Raw genomic sequence first — 22832 nt, forward strand, 5'->3', positions numbered from 1 at the left:
TACATCATGAGAAACGCTGGGCTGGAAGAAGCACAAGCTGGAATCAAGATTGCTGGGAGAAATATCAATAACCTCAGATATGCAGATGACACCACCCTTATGGCAGAAAGTGAAGAGGAACTAAAAAGCCTTTTGATGAGAGTGAAAGAGGAGAGTGAAAAAGCTGGCTTAAAACTCAACATTCAGAAAACTAAGATCATGGCATCTGGTCCTATCACCTCTTGGGAAATAGATGGGGAGACAGTGGAAACAGTGTCAGACTTCATTTTTTAGGGCTCCAAAATCACTGCAGATGGTGATTGCAGCCATGAAATTAAAAGACCCTTACTCCTTGGAAGGAAAGTTATGACCAACCTAGATAGCATATTAAAAAGCAGAGACATTACTTTGCCAACAGAGGTCCGTCTGGTCAAGGCTATGGTTTTTCCAGTGGTCATATATGGATGTGAGAGTTGGACTGTGAAGAAAGCTGAGTGCCGAAAAATTGATGCCTTTGAACTGTGGTGTTGGAGAAGACACCTGAGAGTCCCTTGGACTGCAAGGAGATCCAACCAGTCCATCCTAAAAGAGACCAGTCCTGGGTGTTCATTGTGAGGACTGATGTTGAAGTTTAAACTCCAATAGTTTGGCCACCTGATGCAAAGAGCTGACTCATTTGAAAAGACCCTGATGTTGGGAAAGTTTGGAGGCAGGAGGAGAAGGGGACGACAGAGGATGAGATGGTGGATGGCATCACCGACTCAATGGACATGAGTTTAGGTAAACTCCAGGAGTTGGTGATGGACAGGGAGGCCTGGAGTGCTACGGTTCATGGGGTCACAAAGAGTCGGACACGACTGAGTGACTGAACTGATTCTGACTGAACTGAACTGAATGTAAAAGAAAAAGACTATATTTGATAACACTATCATATAATTGAAATTTGCAAAGAAAGTATAATTTAAATGTCCTTTCCAGAAAAGAAGAAAAAAGTGTGAGGTGGCAGGTGTAGGAATCCTCTCATAATGTATATTTATCAAGTCACCACAATGTACCATCTAAATACTGTAATAATTTTATTTGTCATTTATATCGCAATAAACCTGAAACGTAAAGTTGTAATGGGTTAAAAACAGGCATAAATATAGTAGAATACCCTTCCTCTCACAGATTCTTAAAATATATTTGATGTTTGAAGCAAAAATTATAACACCATCTGTTGTGGTGCTCAATAAACAAGGAGGAAATACTTATGAAAATCATATTTTTTAAATGAGGAAAGTAAAGGTACCTAAGTTGAAGTAATGTTTCTGGGCCTCACTCAAAGTGGTAAAACATTGATACCACCAGACTTTAATAACTTACATATGTATATTTTAATACCTGGGAAAACTAGGAAAATGTCATAGAGTAATATACACAAAAATAGTGTAAATAAGTGAAATCACATTAGTTTTCCAAAAAGTATTCAAGTTATCCCATATAAAGGTAAGAAATTAACCAAGGAACTTGTGATTTGAACCCCAGAAATGTTCAGGGAAGAAGGAAGTGGTCTGTTGACCAGGCTTCAGTTTCACAGGTCCCTATCCCCACTCCTTGCCATTACAAAATCTGCTGAGGCCAGAGACACAGTGAGCTGAAATGCCCCCAGCCTAGGGGGAGGTGCCCCTTGAGGAATTAGGTCACCACCTGCCAAGTAAGAAATAGAGGAAAGAGAAATAGAAGTAACAAACAGGAAAATTAAAGGCAGACTTAAGCTCTAGCATACTAATTATTAACTTAAATGTAAAACAGCCTAATTATACTTATAAAAAGCAGAAATGACATAGTGACTCAAAAAAATCACAGACCAATATTCTGTCTACAAGAAACTTACTTCAAATACAATAACATAAGAAAGTTGGAAGTAAAAGGGAATAAGATATATCATGTAAACATTAATAAAAAAGCAGGAGTGATTACATGTATATAGATAATGAAGACTTCAAAACAAAGGAATTACTGGAAACAAAAAGAGACATTAGTAATGCTAAAAGGATCAATGATCAATGCACCAAAACACATAAGCATCCTAAATGTGTATGTATCAAGCAACAGAACCTTAAAATATATGAAGCACAAAGTGATAACCAGAAAGGAGAAATTAGGCAAATACACACTTACAGTAGGGAATTTCAACACCCCTCTCAGCAACTGATAAAACTACTAAGTAGAAAATGATCAAGGATAGTGAACAACTGAACAACATGATCAACCAACAAGATCTAATAGACATATTTAGCACACCACCCAACATCAGATTACATACTCTTTTCAAGTATCCATAGCACATTCCCCAAAATAGGCCATATCCTAAGCCATAACAATGTAAAATAATTGAAATCATACAAAGTGTGTGTTCTGACCATAATGAAATCAAACTAGAACTCAACAACAGAAAAACAACAAGAATATCACTGAAAACAGGCAGAAGTTAAACAATACACTTCTAAATAATCCATTTGCCAAAGAGGAACTATCAGAAGCAAAAAATTTAATACATAGAATTGAATGAAAGTGAAAATACAGCATACCAAAATAGGTGGGATGCACGTAAAGCAGTGCCAACAGAGAAATTTATAGCATTATACACACTTATCTTGCAAAAGAAAAAAAAGACTCAAATCAATAATCTAAATTCCTACCTTAATTAGTAGACAGAAGAGTAAAATGAACCAAAAGCAACCAGGAGGAAGGAAATGAGCAGAAATCAATGAAATAAAAAACAGAACAATAGAGAAAAGTCAGTGAAAGAAAAAGTTGGTTTTTGAAAAAAAAATCAATAAAATTGATAAACAACTTGCAAGACAAAGATAAAAAGAGCAGATACAAACCACTAAAAGAACAAAACATCAGATATCACTACAGATTTGTCAGTCATTGGGCCTGGCATACTGCGATTCATGGGGTCGCAAAGAGTCGGACACAACTGAGCAACTGAACTGAACTGAACTGAAAAGCATAATTAGGGATGACTGAGCAACTCTACACTCATAAGTGCAACAATATAGAAGAAATGGACCAATTTCTTGAAAACCACAATCTGCTAAAACTGAGCCAAGATGAAATGGACCATGTGAATACCCCTATAGGTTGTCATCAAAGAAATATTCATAAATAAAGAGGCCCTGGAAAAGAAATATCCAGGCCCAGATGGTTCCACTGGAGAATTCCACAAAGCATTTAAAGAAAAATTAACATTAATTTTAAATCTCTCACAGAAAATGGAAAATGAGAGAGCTCCCACTTCATTTTATGAGGACAGTATTACCCCAAAACCAAAATCAAAAATAATACAAAAAAAGAAATCTGCAGACAAATAGATTATTAATAGACTGTTAATTTAGAAACACATTTAAAAAAAAACCCTTAAAAAATGTTGGCATTTCAAATCTGACATTGTATAAAAAGAATTATATACTTTGACCAAGTGGAATTTATTTCAGGTATGCAAGCCTGGTTCAAAATTGGGTAATCAACCAACATGACGTACTATACAAACAAGTTGAAGAAGAAAAAAAATCGTATGATCACATCAATTGACCAAAAGTATGTTTGACAAAATCCAACAACCATTCATGCTTTTTTTAAATCTCAAAATTAGGAATGGATGGGGGCTTCCTCAACTTGATAAAGACCATCTACAAAAAACTTACAGCTAACATAGTTAATGGTGAAAGGTGATTCCCCTAAGATTAAGAACAAGACAAAGATGTTCTCACCACTCTTACCCAACATAAAATCAGAAATTTCAGACACTGAAACAAGGTGAGTAAAGAAAATAAAAGGCATACATGCTATAAAGGAATAAATAAAACCATCACATTCTGCAGATAACATGTTTATCTACACAGACCATACCAAGGAATGTACCCAAAAAATCTTGTAAAACCAATATGTGAAGTAAGCAAGGTCTTCATGACACAAGATCAATACCCCCAAATCAATCACATTTCTATATACTAACAACAAATATGTAAAAACAGAAATTTAAAGCACAATAATGTTTACAATAACTCTAGAGAAAATGAAACATGTAGGTATAATTCCAACAAAACATGTTCTGTACATATGTGCTGAACTTTACAAAATGCTAATTAATCAAAGACCCAAATAACTAGAGAGACATATTGTGTTAAAAAATTGGAATACATGTTTAATGTTTAATTTCCCCAAAATGATTTATAGGTTTAATATAAATCTTATCAAAATCTAAGCAAAATTACTAATAGATACATACAATCTCATTCTAAAATTTATGTGGACATTCACAGCATCTAAAATAGATCAATCAATCTTGAAAAACAAAACTAAGGTGAAAGAAACCACTCTATCTAATGTCAAAAATTTACTGTATGGATATAGTAATAAAGACAGTGTAGTATTAGTGAAGGGACAGACACATAAGTCAATGGAACAGAATAGAGAACCGAGAAATCAACCTACACAAATATGCCCAACTGATTTTTGGCAAGATGCAAATAAGTTAAGAATGCCCTTTTCAACAAATTATGCTGGACAAATTGAATATATAGCCCAAAAAACACAAATCTCTCACCTTATATTTATAAAACCTAACTCAGAATGGACCATAGAAAACTGAAAAATAAAACACAAAACTTTTAGAAAAAATTACAGGAGGAAATCTTCAGGATTTCCTGAAGCTAGGAAAAGAGTTCTCAAATTTGATATCAAAAGCACAAGCCATAAAATGAAAATTTGATAAATTTGAGCTCCTTAAACTTAAAAACTTACTCTGCATAATCCCCTGTGGAGAGGAAAATAAAGCTATGCTACAGGCTGGAAGAGAATCTTGACAAAACACATATCCAGCAAAGGAGCAATATCTAGAATATATAAAGAACTCTCAAACCTCAACAGTTTTAAACCCAAACAACCTAGTTAGAAAATACAATTCACAGAAAAGAATATACAGATGGTAAATAAGCACATGAAAAGATTTTCAACATCATTAGCCATTAGGGAAATGCATGATGAGATATCATGACCCACCTATCAGAATGGTTGAAATAATAGTAAAATAAACAAATAAATAAAAATAGTGATAACACTAAATGCTGGCAAAGACATGGAGAAACTGAATTACTCATACATTTCTGATGGGAATTACATCCACTCTGTAAAAGAGTAAGGCAGTTTCTCACAAAACTAAACATACACTTAACTATATTCCAACATTCTTGGGCACTTAAACAAATAAAAACATATATCCACAATAAAAACCTGTACATGGATGTTCATAGCACTTTTATTTGTAAGGACCAAAAATTAGAAACGGGTCAGATGTCCTTCAACAGGTAAATGATTAAAGTAACTGTACTACATCCATACCATGGCTAACTATTTGAAAATAAAAGGAATCAAACTATTGATGCACACAACAGCTTTGATGGATCACAGAATTATGCTGACTAAAAATACCTATCTGAAAAATTCACATACTGCTTTATTCTATTTACATTTTTATAAATAATATTTTTTAAAAAAACATAATTATAGTTATAAAGAACAAATTACTGGTTGTCAGGGATTAGAAAAAAGGGGGAGGGAGAAAAAATCACTGAGGCTATAAAAGGGTAAATTGTGATGGAGCTTCTATCCTAACTGGATTGGTGATTACATGAAGCTACACATGTGATAAAATGTAATAGAAATAAATATACACACAAATGAGCACATGTAAAATTGGTGAAATCTGAGTAACATCGATGGAATGTATTAATGTTAATTTCCTGATTATAATATTGTACTATAGTTATGCAAAATATTACCTTTGGGGAAAGTGGGTGAACGATACACTAGAATCTACAATGATCTCAAAATAAAAAATTTTACAAAGTTGGTGAAACTTGATGAAAAGATGTGAATTTTGGGCTACCACCACCAGAGATAGAAACTACAAGTTGAAGAAAAGGAAGAAAGTTTGATGGGATAAATGAGTTCGGTTTGGGTATATTTTTCCTGAACTGTCCATATTAGCACTCTTCATTTACCTTCGCAGTTTTAGACTCTTCACCTTCTTAAATATGCAACCTACAGACTTCCGTGTATATGTCAGCATCTTAGAACCATATTGTTTCATATTGCAATATATAAATGTTTCAAATCAATGTTATACACCTTAAACTTACACAATGTTATGTGTCAATTATATCTAAAATTTTTATTCCGTATTGTTAGAATTAGAGTTTAAGAAAGTTTATTTTGTGAATTTGTATATACAAAGAAAGGAAAAAACTAATCACCTGTGATTCCCATTCCCAACGTTCTCTCTGCTTCCTCTTAAGAGAGATCCATGAAAATTGTAAAGAAGGGCAAGATGGCATGCATTCTTGCAAATGTGATGTCACTTAGGCAAGGCCTGGTTTCTTGGGTATGAGAAGATCTAACATGTGAAAATAAAGCCACAAGCAAAATCCAAACCACATACACACAAGAAAATTTGTTTCTATGCAACAAAATGGTTTATGTACAAAAACCAAGTAATAATGAATCTCTAACAGAATATTCTTTTTCAGGCCGTAAATATAGTTGGAGTTGGAATGTTTGGAGAAACTGGCATAGTAACCACACCAGCAACTGTACCAGCAGTAGTAACAGTGTTACAAGAATTTGAAAACAAAGTTCCTGCCAAATTGGCATCATCTTGCATTGCTATTCAATGGGAGGAACCAGATTGCCATGGTTCTGCAATCACTGGCTATAACATTGAATATGGAGACAGAAAAATTTTGACTGTTAATAGAGTAACAGAATGTCTTCTGAAAAATCTACAGCCTGATACAACATACAAGTAAGTCACTTATATCTTACTTAGGTAGGTGGAAAGCTTTTTGAGACTTTTGAGCAGTTCTACATTTGTAGGTTTATACAATCTATGGGAAATAGATGGGGAAACAGTGGAAACAGTGGCAGACTTTATTTTTTTGGGCTCCAAAATCACTGCAGATGGTGACTGCAGCCATGAAATTAAAAGATGCTTGCTCCTTGGAAGGAAAGTTATGATCAACCTAGATACCATATTAAAAAGTAGAGACATTACTTTGCCAACAAAGTTCCGTCTGGTCAAGGCTATGGTTTTTCCAGTGGTCATATATGGATGTGAGAGTTGGACTGTGAAGAAAGCTGAGTGCTGAAAAATTCATGCTTTTGAACTATGGTGTTGGAGAAGACTCTTGAGAGTCCCTTGGACTGCAAGGAGATCCAGCCAGTCCATCCTAAAGGAGATCAGTCCTGGGTGTTCATTGGAAGGACTGATGCTGAAGCTGAAACTCCAATACTTTGGCCACCTCATGTGAAGAGAGTTGACTCATTGGAAAAGACCCTGATGCTGGGAGGAATTGGGGGCAGGAGGAGAAGGGGACGACAGAGGATGAGATGGCTGGATGGTATCACCGACTCGATTGGCATGAGTTTGAGTAAACTCTGGGAGTTGGTGATGGACAGGGAGGCCTGGCGTGCTGCGATTCATGGGGTCGCAAATAGTTGGACACGACTGAGCGACTGAACTGAACTGAACTGAACAACCTACATAGCATTTTCTTTGAAACAGATTTCTATTGTTTTAGAAAAATTGGGCATTACTAAGTGTCAGTTTCTCCTCCTCATTAAGAATTGTCAATAGTGACTATGCAAATTCAAGATTTTTGTCTCAGAAATTTGTCTCTAATAATTAGTATAATATGATAGTTAATATCCTACATGGAGTTACTAGGGGGTTAACTTAAATGTAGAAATGTATTTTCTTTTCTAATCTAAATTAATACAGTTTCTTTTTTTCCTCACCACTAGAATCAGAATTCAAGCTATCAATCATTATGGACTAAGTCCTTTTAGCCAGCCAATAAGAACCAAAACCAAGCCACTGCCACCTGAGCCTCCACGACTTGACTGTGTGGTATATGGGCACCAAAGCCTCAAACTGAAATGGGGTAACTCTTCAAGCAAAAGATTACTTTCTAACCTTACAAGCTATAATTTATTAATGGGAGATCGATCTGAAAGGTAAACTATTTTTTACTATTTAGCATGTATTATAATAAAAATATTTTAAAATTTCCTATTTTAATTCATAATCCAAAGTGGTTTCAATGAACTAATAGATGTTAAAGCGGCCCATTAACATGCTAGCAATACTTTCTTAAATTCTTACTGATAATTCAGCTCTCCATTTTTTCCTCTTTCAAAACATTTCTTCCCTTATACAACAGATATTAATACTATGGAATATAGAGTTACCAAAGAAATATGAAAGTCTGCACCTTCACATTGTGATATTTACAATTTGATTTTTTTTCTTTTGTGTTTTACCTTTATGGCTTCAAGTTTATTTATTTAGGGCTTATTATAGTTTTAAAAACAGTTTTAAGTCAGTCATATAGAGTTATTTGTACCTGTAGGACAGTTGATTAATAATATTGCTTCCTTCCATCTCGATTCCCACTTCCAGATTTTCTATTATTTATCACGGACCTTGTCAGAGTCACAAGGTACAAAGATTGAGTGAACACACGCAATATAAATTTAAAATCCAAGCATGTAATGAAGCTGGTGAGGGGCCACTGTCTGGTATCTATACTTTCACTACAACCAAAACCCCACCAGCCACACTTAAAGGTAAGTATTATAAGCCATGATAATGAAGACTATGTTAATTTGAGTTCCAGTAGCTCGTATATAAAATTCCACAGTAAGGTTTATTTTAAATATTCAAAAATAGAACACTAAAATTACTTAATTATGAATTAAAAGGGCAAGATAAAATTTAATGATGTCCCAGAATCATGATTTTTTATATTTTAATTTTATTGGAGTATAGTTGATTTTTAAAATGTTGTGTTAGTTTCAGGTGTAAAGCAAAGTGATTCAGCTAAACATATACATATATCCACTCTTTTTTAAGATTCTTTTCTCATATAGGTTATCCCAGAAAACTGAGTAGATTTCCCTGTGCTATTCCGCAGATCCTCGTTGGGTATCTATCTTATATTTAGTAGTGTGTGTGTATTCATCTCAAGTTATTGATTTATCCCTTTGCCCCATGTTTTCCCTTTGGTAGCCATAAGCCTGCTTTCCATATCTGTAAGTCTGTTTCTGTTTTTGAAATAAATTCATTTGTGTCTTTTATAGATTAAATTGCACATATAAGTGATATCATAGAATATTTGTCTTTCTCTTTCTGACTTAACTTCACTTAGCATGACAGTCTCTAGGTCCATCCATGTTCCTGCAAATGGCATTGTTTTATTCTTTTTATGACTGAATGAGCTTCAATGATGGCTTAGTGTCAAAGAACCCACCTGCCAGTGCAGGAGATGCAGGTTCAATCCCTGGGTCAGGAAGATCCCCTGGAGAAGGAAGAGAAGGAAATGGCAATCCACTCCAGTATTCTTGCCTGGGAAATTCCATGGACAGAGAAGCCTGGCAGGCCACACTCCATGGGGTCACAAAAGAACTCTTAGTGACAGAACTCTTCGTGACTAAACAACAAACAATACTCCATTGTGTACTACATCTTTATCCATTTCTCTGTTGATGGGCTTTTACGTTGCTTCCATGCCCTGACTGCTGTAAATAGCACTGACATGAACATTGGGGTGCATGTATCTTTTCAAATTATGGTTTTCTCCAGATATATGCCCAGGAGTGGGATTGCTGGAACATATGGTAGCTGTATTTTTAGTTTTTAAAGGAATCTCCATACTGTTCTCCATAGTGGATGTACCAATTTACATCCCCACCAACAGTGTAGGAAGGTTCCCTTTTCTCCACACTCTCTCCAACATTTGTTTGTACACTTTTTGGTGATGGCCATTCTGACTGGTGTGAGATGATACCTCATTGTAATTTTGATTTGCATTTCTCTAATAAATAGTGATGTTGAGCATCTTTTCATGTGCTTTTTGATCATCTGTATGTTTTCTTTAGAGAAATGTGTATTTAGATATTCTGCCCATTTTTTAATTGGGTTGTTTGGTTTTTTTGGAAATTGAGCTGCATGAGCTGCTTGTATATTTTGGAGATTAAGTCCTTGTTGGATGCTTTGTTTGCAAATATTTTCTCCCATTCTGTGGGTAGTCTTTTCATATTGACAGGTTTCCTTTGCTGTGCAAAATCTTTTGAGTTTAATGAGGTCCCATTTGCTAATTTTTGTTTTTATTTTCATTATTATAGGAGATAGATTGAAAAATATATTGCTGCCATTTGCATCCAAGAGATTCTGCCTATATTTTCCTCTAAGAGTTTTATAATATCTAGTCTTATATTTAGATCTTTAATCCATTTTGAGTTTTTTTTGTGTGTTTAGTATTAGAGGATTTCTAATTTCATTCTTTTACATGCAACTGTTCAGTTTTCCCAACACCACTTATTGAAGAGACTGTCTTTTCTCCATTATATATTCTTACCTCCTTTGTCATAGATTAGGTGACCATAGGAATATGGGTTTATCTCTGGACTTTCTATCCTGTTCCATTGATCTCTATTTGTTTTTGTGCCTGTACCATACTATTTTGATTACTGTTGCTTTGTAGCATAATCTGAAGTCAGGGAGCCTGATTCTTCCAGCTCTATTTTTCTTTCTCAAGCTTGCTTTGGCTATTCAGGGTCTTTTGCATTTCCATACAAGTTGTAAATTTTTTTCTTCTAATTCTGTGGAAAATGCTATTTTAATTTGATCAAGGCTGCATTGAATCTGTAAATTACTTTGGGTAGTATAGTCATTTTCATAATATTGATTCTTCAAATCCAAGAATGTGGTATATTTCTCCATCTGTTTGTGTCATCTTTGATTTTTTTCAAATCAAAATTTGATTTTTTTATTTTATAGTTTTCAGAGTACAGGTTTTATGTCTCCTTAAGTAGGTATTTTATTTTTGTTGCAAGAGTGAATGGGATTGCTTCCTTAATTTCTCTTCCTGATCTTTCATTGTTAGTGTATAGAAATACAAGAGATTTCTGTGTATTAATTTTGAGGGTTTTTTTCAGTCTTTGGGAATTTTTTTACTCAGCATAATTCTTTGGAAACTCATTCAGCTGGGTGTGTATATAGCAGTAATTTGTTTCTTTCTGCAGCTGAGCAGTATTCCATGATATAGAATAGCCACAAATTTTTTAAACACTCACCCAAAGAAAGATACCTGGTTGTTTCCAGTTATTAGCTATTATGAATAAAGCTTCTATAAATATTCACTTAAAGGTTTTTGTCTGAGCACAAGTTTTCATTTCTCTGGGATAAATGCCTAGGAATGCAATTGCTGGAAGTTGCATATTTAATTTTTTAAGAAACTGTCAAATTGTTTTCAAGGAGGCTGTGCCAATTTATTATACATTCCCACCAGCGAAATATGAGCAAGCCAGTCTCTCCACTTTCTCATCAGCATTTGGTGTTGTCATTATTTTTTATTTAGTCATCCGGATAAGTGTGTATTGGTATTCAATTGTGATTTTAATTTGACTTTCCCTCATGGCTAACAATGTTGAACATCTTTTCATGTGCTTACTTACCGTCTGGGTAACTTCTTAGGTGATATGTCTTCATAATTTCTCCCATTTTCCAATTGGATTTTTTGTTTACTATTGAGTTTTGAGAGGACTTACATTCTAGATATTAGTCCTTTTTTGGATATGTGGCTTACTAATATTTTCTCTCACTTTGTAGTTTTTCGTTCTCTTCACAGGGTCTTTTAAGACTTTGATTTTGATGAAGTTGTTTTTCTTTATTTTGTCTTTGATGTCAAGTCGAAATTCTTTACCAAACCCTAAATCCTGAAGAATTTTTCCCAGGTTGTTTTGTTTTGTTGTTTCCTCAAGGTTTCATAGGTATAGGTTATACATTTAAATCCATGAGCTGTTTTGAGTTAGTTTTTTAAATTTTTTATTTATTTATTTATTTTAATTGGAGGCTAAATACTTTACAATATTGTAGTGGTTTTTGCCATACATTGACATGAATCAGCCATGGTGTACATGTGCTCCCCATCCTGAACCCCCCCTCCCCATCCCATCCCTCTGGGTCATCCCAGTGCACCAGCCCTGAGCACCCTGTCTCAAGCCTCGAACCTGGACTGGTGAACTGTTTCACATATGATAATATACATGTTTCAATGCGATTCTCTAAGATCATCCCACCCTCGCCTTCTCCCACAGAGTCCAGAAGATGGTTTTATACATCTCTGTCTTTTTTGCTGTCTCACATATAAGGTTATCATTACCATCTTTCTAAATTCCATATATACGCATTAGTATACTGTATTGGTGTTTTTCTTTCTGGTTTATTTCACTCTGTATAATAGGCTCCAGTTTCATCCACCTCATTAGAACTGATTCAAATGTATTTGTTTTAAAGGCTGAGTAATATTCCGCGAGCTGGTGATGGACAGGGAGGCCTGGCGTGCTGTGATTCATGGGGTCGCAGAGTCGGACATGACTGAGCGACTGAACTGAACTGAATATTGCATTGTGTATATGTACCACAGCTCTTATCCATTTGTCTGCTTATGGACATCTAGGTTGCTTCCATGTCCTGGCTATTATAAACAGTGCTGCAATGAACATTGGGGTACACGTGTCTCTTTCTATTCTGGTTTCCTCAGTGTGTATGCCCAGCAGTGGGATTGCTGGGTTATATGGCAGTTTTATTTCCAGTTTTTTAAGAAATCTCCACACTGTTCTCCATAGTGGATGTACTAGTTTGCATTCCCACCAATAGTGTAAGAAGGTTCCCTTTTCTCCACACCCTCTCCAGCATTTATTGTTTGTAAATTTTTGGATAGTAGCCATTCTGGCCAGCGTGAGATGGTACCTCATTGTGATTTTGATTTGCATTTCTCTGATAATGAGTGATGTTGAGCATCTTTTCATGTGTTTGTTAGCCATCTGTATGTCTTCTTTGGAGAAATGTCTCTTTAGTTCTTTGGCCCATTTTTTGATTGGGTCATTTATTTCTCTGGAATTGAGCTGCAGGAGTTGCTTGTATATTTTTGAGATTAATTCTTTGTCTCTTGCTTCGTTTGCTATTATTTTCTCCCATTCTGAAGGCTGTCTTTTCCCTTTGCTTATACCTTCCTTCATTGTGCAAAAGCCTTTAAGTTTAATTAGGTCCCATGTGTTTATTTTTATTTTTATTTCTGTTACTCTGGGAGGTGGGTCATGGAGAAGCCTGCTGTGATTTATGTCAGAGAGTGTTTTGCCTATGTTTTCCTCTAGGAGTTTTATAGTTTCTGGTCTTAGGTTTAGATCATTAATCCATTTTGAGTTTTTCTTCTGTATGGTGTTAGAAAGTGTTCTAGTTTCATTCTTTTACAAGTGCCTGACAAGTTTTCCCAGCACCACTTGTTAAAGAGATTGTCTTTTCTCCGTTGTATATTTTTGCCTCCTTTGTCAAAGATAAGGTGTCCATAGGTGTGTAGATTTATCTCTGGGCTTTCTATTTTGTTCCATTGATCTATATTTCTGTCTTTGTGCCAGTACCATACTGTCTTGATGACTGTGGCTTTGTAGTAGAGCCTGAAGTCAGGCAGGTTGATTCCTCCAGTTCCATTCTTCTTTCTCAAGATTGCTTTGGCTATTCGAGGTTTTTTGTATTTCCATACAAATTGTGAAACTATTTGTTCTACTTTTGTGAAGAATACCGTTGGTAGCTTGATAGGGATTGCATTTAATCTATAGAATGCTTTGGGTAGTATAGTCATTTTGACAATATTGATTCTTCCAATCCATGAAGACAGTATATTTCTCCATCTGTTTGTGTCCTCTTTGATTTCTTTCATCAGTGTTTCATAGTTTTCTATGTATAGGTCTTTTGTTTCTTTAGGTAGATATACTCTTAAGTATTTTATTCTTTTTGTTGCAATGGTGAATGGTATTGTTTCTTTAATTTCTCTTTCTGTTTTCTCATTGTTAGTGTATAGGAATGCAAGGGATTTCTGTGAGTTAATTTTTTTTTTTTTTCTTATCAGCCATAGATTTACACGTATTCCCCATCCTGATCCCCCCTCCCACCTCCCTCTCCACCCGATTCCTCTGGGTCTTCCCAGTGCACCAGGCCCGAGCACTTGTCTCAGGCATCCCACCTGGGCTGGTGATCTGTTTCACCATAGATAGTATACATGCTGTTCTTTTGAAATATCCCACCCTCACATTCTCCCACAGAGTTCAAAAGTCTGTTCTGTATTTCTGTGTCTCTTTTTCTGTTTTGCATATAGGGTTAAGAGTGGGCACCCTTGTCTTGTTCCTGATTTTAGGGGAAATGCTTTCAATTTTTCACCATTGAGGGTAATGCTTGCTGTGGGTTTGTCATATACAGCTTTTATTATGTTGAGGTATGTTCCTTCTATTCCTGCTTTCTGGAGAGTTTTAACATAAAAATGAGTGTTGAATTTTGTCAAAGGCTTCTCTGCATCTATTGAGATAATCATATGGTTTTTATCTTTCAATTTGTTAATGTGGTGTATTACATTGATTGATTTGCAGATATTAAAGAATCCTTGCATTCCTGGGATAAAGCCCACTTGGTCATGATGTATGATTTTTTAAATATGTTGCTGGATTCTGTTTGCTACAATTTTGTTAAGGATTTTTGCATCTATGTTCATCAGTGATATTGGCCTGTAGTTTTCTTTTTTTGTGGCATCTTTGTCTGGTTATGGAATTAGGGTGATGGTGGCCTCATAGAATGAGTTTGGAAGTTTACCTTCTGCAATTTTCTAGAAGAGTTTGAGTAAGATAGGTGTCAACTCTTCTCTAAATTTTTGGTAGAATTCAGCTGTGAAGCCTTCTGGTCCTGGGCTTGTTTGCTAGAAGATTTCTGATTACAGTTTTGATTTCCTTGCTTGTGATGGCTCTGTTAAGATCTTCTATTTCTTCCTGGTTCAGTTTTGGAAAGTTATACTTTTCTAAGAATTTGTCCATTTCTTCCAAGTTGTCCATTTTATTGGCATAGAGCTGCTGGTAGTAGTCTCTTATGATCATTAGTATTTCAGTGTTGTCTGTTGTGATCTCTCCATTTTCATTTCTAATTTTATTAATTTGGTTTTACTCCCTTTGTTTCTTAATGAGTCTTGCTAACGGTTTCTCAATTTTGTTTATTTTTTTCAAAAAACCAGCTTTTAGCTTTGTTGATTTTTGCTATGGTCTCTTTAGTTTCTTTTGCATTTATTTCTGCCCTAATTTTTAAGATTTCTTTCCTTCTACTAACCCTGGGGTTCTTCATTTCTTCCTTTTCCAGTTGCTTTAGGTGTAGGTTTAGGTTTTTTTTTTTTTTTCTTTATGTATTCTTTTATTTATTCTTTTATTTATTTATTTATTTATTTATTTTAATTTTTTTATTAGTTGGAGGCTAATTACTTCACAACATTTCAGTGGGTTTTGTTGACTTTTTCTTTGTTTCTTGAGGTAAGCCTGTATTGCTATGAACCTTCCCCTTAGCACTGCTTTGACAGTGTCCCATAGGTTTTGGGTTGTTGTGTTTTCATTTCCATTCGTTTCTATGCATATTTTGATTTCTTTTTTGATTTCTTCTATGACTTGGTTATGAAGAAGCATGTTGTTTAGCCTCTATATGTTGGAATTTTTAAATGTTTTTTTCTTGTAATTGACCTCTAATCTTCCTGCATTGTGGTCAAAAAAGATGATTGGAATTATTTCAATTTTTTTGAATATACCAAAGCTAGATTTATGGCCCAGGATGTGATCTATTCTGGAGAAGGTTCCGTGTGCACTTGAGAAAAGGTGAAATTCATTGTTTTGGGGTGAAATGTCCTGTGAATATCAATTAGATGTAGCTGGTCCATTGTGTCATTTAAAGTTTGTGTTTCCTTGTTAATTTTCTGGTTAGTTGATCTATCCATAGGTGTGAGTGGGGTATTAAAGTCTCCCACTATTACTGTGTTATTGTTAATTTCCACTTTCATACTTGTTAGCATTTGCCATACATATTGTGGTGCTCCTATGTTGGGTGCGTATATAATTGTTATATCTTCTTCTTGGATTGATCTTTGATCATTATGTAGTGTCCTTCTTTGTCTCTTTTCACAGCCTTTATTTTAAATTCTATTTTATCTGATATGAGCTACTCCTGACTTTTTTTGGTCTCCATTTGCATGAAATATCTTTTTCCAGGCCTTCACTTTCAGTCTGTATGTGTCCCTTGTTTTGAGGTCGGCCTCTTATAGACAGCATATTTAGGGGTCTTGTTTTTGTATCCATTCAGCCAGTCTTTGTCTTTTGGTTGGGGCATTCAACCCATTTACATTTAAGTTAATTATTGGTAAGTATGGTCCCGTTGCCATTTACTTTGTTGTTTGGGGTTTGTGTTTCCTGTCTAGAGAAGATCCTTTAGTATTTGCTGAAGAGCTGGTTTGGTGGTGCTGAAATCTCTGAGTTTTGCTTATCTGTAAAGCTTTTGATTTCTCCTTCATGTTTGAATGAGATCCTTGCTGGGTACAGTAATCTGGGTTGTAGGTTATTCTCTTTCATCACTTTAAGTATGTCCTGCCATTCCCTTCTGGCCTGAAGAGTTTCTATTGAAAGATCAGCTGTTATCCTTATGGGAATCCCCTTGTGTGTTATTCATTGTTTCTCCCTTGCTGCTTTTAATATTTATTCTTTGTGTTTGATCTTTGTTAATTTGATTAAAATGTGTCTTGGGGTGTTTCACCTTGGGTTTATCCTGTTTGGGACTCTCTGGGTTTCTTGGATTGGGTGGCTGTTTCCTTTCCCATTTTAGGGAAGTTTTCAACTATTATCTCCTCAAGTGTCTTCTCATGGCCTTTCTTTTTGTCTTCTTCTGGGACTCCTATGATTCGAATGTTGGGGCATTTCACATTGTCCCAGAGGTCCCTGAGGTTGTCGTCATTTATTTTAATTCTTTTTTCCTCTCTGCTTCATTTATTTCTACCATCTGTCTTCTACCTCACTTATCCTATCTTTTGCTTCCATTATTCTACTGTTGGTTCCCTCCAGAGTGTTTTTGATCTCATTTATTGCATTATTCATTATTGATTGACTCTATTTTTTTTCTTCTAGGTCCTTGTTAAACATTTCTTGCATCTTCTCAGTCCTTGTCTCCAGGCTATTTCTCTGTAGCTCCATTTTGTTTTCAAGATTTTGGATCACTTTTACTATCATTATTCTAAATTTTTTCAGGTAGACTCCCTATCTCCTCCTCTTTTGTTTGGTTTGGTGGGCATTTATCATGTTCCTTTACCTGCTGAGTATTTCTCTGCCTTTTCATCTTGTTTATATTGCTGTGTTTGGGGTAGCCTTTCTGTATTCTGGCAGTTTGTGGTTCCTCTTTATTGTGGAGGTCCCTCTCTGTGGGTGGGGTTTGACAAGTGGCTTGTCAACGTTTCCGGGTTAGGGAAGCTTGTGTCGGTGCTCTGGTGGGTGGAGCTGGATTTCTTCTCTCTGTAGTGCAATGGAGTGTCCAGTAGTGAGTTTTGAGATGTCTATGGGTTTGGTGTGACTTTGGGCAGCCTGTATATTGACGCTTAGGACTATGTTCCTGGGTTACTGGAGAATTTGTGTGGCATGTCTTGCTCTGGATCTTGTTGGCTCTTGGGTGGTCGTTGGTTTCAGTGTAGGTATCGAGGCTTTTGGATGATATTTTATTAGTTAATGTTCCCTGGAGTCAGGAGTTCTCTGGTGTTCTCAGGTTTTGGGCTTAAGCCTCCTGCCTCTGGTTTTCAGTCTTATTCTTACAGTAGCCTCAAGACTTCTCCATCCATACAGCACTGATTGTATAACTTCTAGGTTGATGGTGAAAAGATTCTCCACAGTGAGGAACAGTCAGAGAGGTTCACAGAATTACATGGAGAAGAGAAGCGAGAGGAGGGAGATAGAGGTGACCAGGAGGAGAAGAGGGGGAATCAAAAGTGTACAGAGCAATCTAGCTATCTCCTCCCTATCTCAGTAAATAATTTCCTATGTGCTCTGCACAGTCTGGAACCCTCAGAGAGGTTCACGGAATTACATAGAGAAGAGGGAGGAAGGAGATAGAGGTGAGCAGGAGGAGAAGAGGGGGGGTCAAAAGGAGATAGATCTAGGCAATACTCTGTCCCCTAAGTGTTCTCCACAGCCCATAACACACACAGAGATTCATAGAGTTGGGTAGAGAAGAGAAGGGGGAGGGAGGAGATAGAGGTGGCCTGGGGGAGAATAAGGAGAGTCAAAAGGGGGAGAGAGTAATCAAGCCAGTAATCACACTCCTAAGTAAAAATGGGTACTGAATTTTGGATTCTTAAATGTACAAAATTGATAACAAATACCATAAAGCAAAGATTAAAAATCTAGAGTAGAGGTTAAACTCTCAAAAATACAACATTAAAAAAATTACAAAAAGTTTAAGAAATATATGTGAAGTTTGCTTTAAAGATAGGATTCTTTTGCGAGGTAATAGTAGATTATAAAAATGAAAATTAAAGGAGTAATAGAGGACTTTAAAAAATACATATTTTTTAATTTAAAAAATGGTAATAGTAAAAATATATCTAGGAATTTCTCTGGAGCTGTTGCGGGCAGTGTGAGGTAAGTTCAGTTTCAGATAGTTCCTTGTTCCAGCTTATACTTCTCAAGATCTATAGGTCCCTTCCAATGTAGTCGGTGTTAACTACAGGAATTTTAACCTGTTGCACCTGTCACTTCCAAAGCGGTTCCCTCTGTCTATTTTGGCTTCCTCTGTTTGCAAGTCTCTTCAGTGTCTAATTTCTGCCCTGATACAAGGGGGCAAAGATGGTCTCTTGTTTAGGCTCACTTGTTCAGTCGTGCCGTGGGGAGGGAGGAACACTGCAAATAAATATCACTGGCCTGTGTGGGGAGTGCTCACAGTGTTTCGCTCAGGTTCCAGGTTGCTCTGCAGGGAGCGGGCCCTGGGTTGCATGCACTTCCCAGGTCTAAGCTGCTCAGGTTCAGGTTCTCGGGTACTCCACAAAGGCACAGACTCCGTTGGGCCTGCGTTTTGTGCCCTTCCCTGGTAGAGCAGCTCAGGAAACCAGGCGCTTGGCGAGCACACTTTCTGCAGGCAGTGAGTGCGTCTTATCACCTCCCGGGTCCCAGTCGGTTGGATTCCTGGGTTGCAGCAGGCGCGCCCGTCTCCGGTGTGCCGTTTTTCTCCTCCTGGAAGCTGATCTCTGGCTGTGACCCTCCCGGCGGATGTCAACCATCCAGAATCCCAGGAAGCCTTGGTTAGAAACTGCAAGCCTGTTCACAGTTTGGTAGGGGATGCTGTCTCTGGGGCCAAATTTGCCCCTTTCGGGCTCTGGCTGGCACCCGCCTGCCCCCTGCCTCCGGCGGGGGATTGGGCGGTCTGAGGCCTGCCACCTCTCCTTTGGTATTCGCTCAGTCCTTTGTTCTGTGAGCTGGCTGGCAGTGCCTTAAGTTAGGGCTTTTTGTGAGATAGTTCTCTCTCTCTCTCTCTCTCTCTCTCTCTCTCTCTCTCTCTCTCTCTCTCTCTCTCTCTCTCTCTCTGGCTATCCCACAGTTTAGGTTGCTATCTCATGTTAGCTCCCTCAGATTGCCCTCAGGCCATCCAGGCCTGGTCCTTACCCTAAGCAGTGCAGCCCGCTCCTCCCTGTTCAGCCCCCACTTGCTGGTGGCAGATGCGAGCATCTGGGGTACTTCTCTGCTGGGAGTTGCCATTAGGTATGTAATCTGTGGGTTTTATTTATTTATTTTTTCCTCCTGGTTATTTTGCCCTCCAAGAGTCCAAAACTCCCCACAGACCCGTCGATGAGAGGGTTTCCTGATGTTTGGAAACTTCTCCTCTTTTAAGACTCCCTTCCTGGGATGAATCTCCAACCCTAACTCTCCTGTCTCTCTTTTTATCTTTTATATTTTGTCCTACCTCCTTTCGAAGACAATGGGCTGCCTTTCTGGGTGCCTGATGTCTTCTGCCAGTGTTAAGAAGTTGTTTGTGGAATTTGCTCAGCGTTCAGATGTTCTTTAGATGAATTTGTGGGGGAGACAGTGGTCTCCCTGTTGTATTCCTTCACCATCTTAGGACCGCCCCTGTGTATTAATTTTATATCCTATGACTTTACTGAGTACATTGATGACCTCTAGTAGTTTTCTAGCAGCATTTTTTATGTATAGTATCACGTCACCTGCCAACAGTGACAGTTTTACTTCTTCAGAATCATATTTTTTAAATATTTTGAGATAAACTAATCCAGCCAATCACACTATAACCAGTGCCATTTTGAGAGGAAGAAGCTGAGTCCCCAAAATGGTAACTTAGCTAAAGAACACGATGAACCAGTGGCAGAGGCAAGATTAGTACTGTAGGCTCCTGATTCCCATCATAGTTTCCTTTCCATTTTATCTATATTTTCTCAAATGGATTAGTACACAAATTTCATCAACTAATAGGTGTGATTATACTGATTAAAGCTGAGAAAAGCCTACATAAATTTAGATTGAGGTACGTATTTGTACACATTTAGTACAAATTTTTTAGCTTCATATTTGGTAATTAGTACATATTTGATAGGGCTTCCCTGGTGGATCAGTGGCAAAGAATCTGCCTGCCACTGTAGGAGACCTGGGTTTGATCCCTGGACAGGAGGATCCCCTGGAGAAAGAAATGGCAACCCACTCTAGTATTCTTGCCTGGAGAATCCCATGGACAGAGAAGTCTGGTGTTCTATGATCCTCAGGTTTGCAAAAGAGTCAGACACAACTTAATGACTAAACAAACACAACAACTTAACAACAACATATTTGATAATTTCTCAAACTCTGAATTTAGTTCTCCTTATAGGAGTAAAGTAAAGGAAATGGCAACCCACTCCAGTACTCATGCCTGGAAAATTCCATAGATGGAGAAGCCTGGTGGGCTACAGTCCATGGGGTCACAAAGAGTTGGACACAACTGAGCGACTTCACTTTCTTTTTTTTTATAGGAGTAAAATAAAGTGTTGTTGGTAATACATAACGAGGCCAAGTAGTCATGAAAGCTGAAGTTTTAAGGATCTTTTTCTTTCCAGTTGTGAAGTTCAGTTGCTTTAATCCATCCACACATGAGTCCAAGCACTGTTCTGAAATGGTTTTCAGTGTAAAACTAACTGGAACATATTGCAATTAAACATGATTTAGATCACAATACCTTGCTCTCTTCCTATGTATTTAAGCCCCATTTTCCTCAAACATAGAAAGATTCAGTTCAGTTCAGTCGCTCAGTCATGTCCGACTCTTTGCGACCCATGAATCGCAGCACGCCAGGCCTCCCTGTCCATCATCAACTCCCGGACCCTACTCAAACTCATGTCCATCGAGTCGGTGATGCCATCCAGCCATCTCATCCTCTGTTGTCCCCTTCTCCTCCTGCCCCCAGTCCTCCCAGCATCAGGGTCTTTTCCAATGAGTCAACTCTTCACATGAGGTGGCCAAAGTACTGAAGTTTCAGCTTCAGCATCAGTCCCTCCAATGAACACCCAGGACTGATCTCCTTTAGGATGGACTGGCTGGATCTCTTTGCAGTCCAAGGGACTCTCAAGAGTCTTCTCCAACACCACAGTTCAAAAGCATCAATTTTTCGGCACTCAGCTTTCTTCACAGTCCAACTCTCACATCCATACATGACCACTGGAAAAACCACAGCCTTGACTAGACAGACCTTTGTTGGCAAAGTAATGTCTCTGCTTTTTAATATGCTATCTAGGTTGGTCATAACTTTCCTTCCAAGGAGTAAGTGTCTTTTAATTTCACGGCTGCAATCACCATCTGCAGTGATTTTGTAGACCAAAAAAATAAAGTCTGACATTACAAAGATTAAGAACATGAAATAAAGATGCTACTTTTCTACTCAGTTTCTGTCTTTCTTTCCTCAGTCAGTTTCTACCCTACTTTCCTCACACACTTTCTGTGATCTTAAAATAAAATTATTAATGACTGTGAGGATTCTTCCAAATGTATGATACATCATATAAATACAATGCAAGAGATATCAGTAGGGATTCAACCAGACTAATAAGTTGTAAACTTCAGTTCAATTGCTCAGTCATGTCCAACTCTTTGCGACCCCATGAACTGCAGCACACCAGGCTTCTCTGTCCATCACCAACTCCCAGAGCTTACTCAAACTCATGTCCATTGAGTTGGTGATGCCATTCAACCACCTCATCCTGTCATCCCTTCTCCTCCTGCCTTCAATCTTTCCCAGCATCAAGGTCTTTTCCAAAGAGTCAGCACTTCATATCAGGTGGTGAAACTATTGGAGCTTCAGCTTCAGAATCAATCCTTCCAATGAATATTCAGGACTGATTTCCTTTAGGATTGACTGGCTGGATCTCCTTGCAGTCCAAGGAACTCTCAAGAGTCTTTGCCAACACCACAGTTCAAAAGCATCAATTCTTCATTGCTCAGCTTTCTTCACAGTCCAACTCTCACATCCATACATGACTACTGGAAAAACCATAGCTTTGACTAGATGGACTTTTGTTGGCAAAGTAATGTCCCTGCTTTTTCATATGCTGTCTAGGTTGGTCATAACTTTTCTTCCAAGGAGCAAGCGTCATTTAATTTCATGGCTGCAGTCACCATCTGCAGTGATTTTGGAGCCCCCAAAAATAAAGTCAGCCACTGTTTCCACTGTTTCCCCATCTATTTGCCATGAAGTGATGGGACCAGATGCCATGATCTTAGTTTTCTGAATGTTGAGCTTTAAGCCAACTTTTTCACTCTCCTCTTTCACTTTCATCAAGAGGCTCTTTAGTTCTTCTTCACTTTCTGCCATAAGGGTGGTGTCATCTGCATATCTAAAGTTATTGATATTTGTCCCAGCCATCTTGATTCCAGCT

The 22832-nt window shown here is 37.3% G+C and overlaps 1 protein-coding gene across 1 annotated transcript in view; it reads left to right on the top strand.

Moving 5' to 3' along the window:
- LOC122435506 (fibronectin type III domain containing protein 3C1-like) overlaps positions 1-22832 on the top strand; it is a 58481-nt gene that overhangs the window by 34321 nt on the left and 1328 nt on the right. The window contains exons 22-24 of the mRNA XM_043459710.1: positions 6558-6832; positions 7831-8043; positions 8489-8655. Of these exons, the coding sequence (XP_043315645.1) occupies positions 6558-6832; positions 7831-8043; positions 8489-8655 (655 nt within the window). The remainder of the gene's footprint in view (positions 1-6557; positions 6833-7830; positions 8044-8488; positions 8656-22832) is intronic.

Source organism: Cervus canadensis, chromosome X, assembly GCF_019320065.1.
Source record: "Cervus canadensis isolate Bull #8, Minnesota chromosome X, ASM1932006v1, whole genome shotgun sequence".
NCBI lineage: Eukaryota > Metazoa > Chordata > Mammalia > Artiodactyla > Cervidae > Cervus > Cervus canadensis.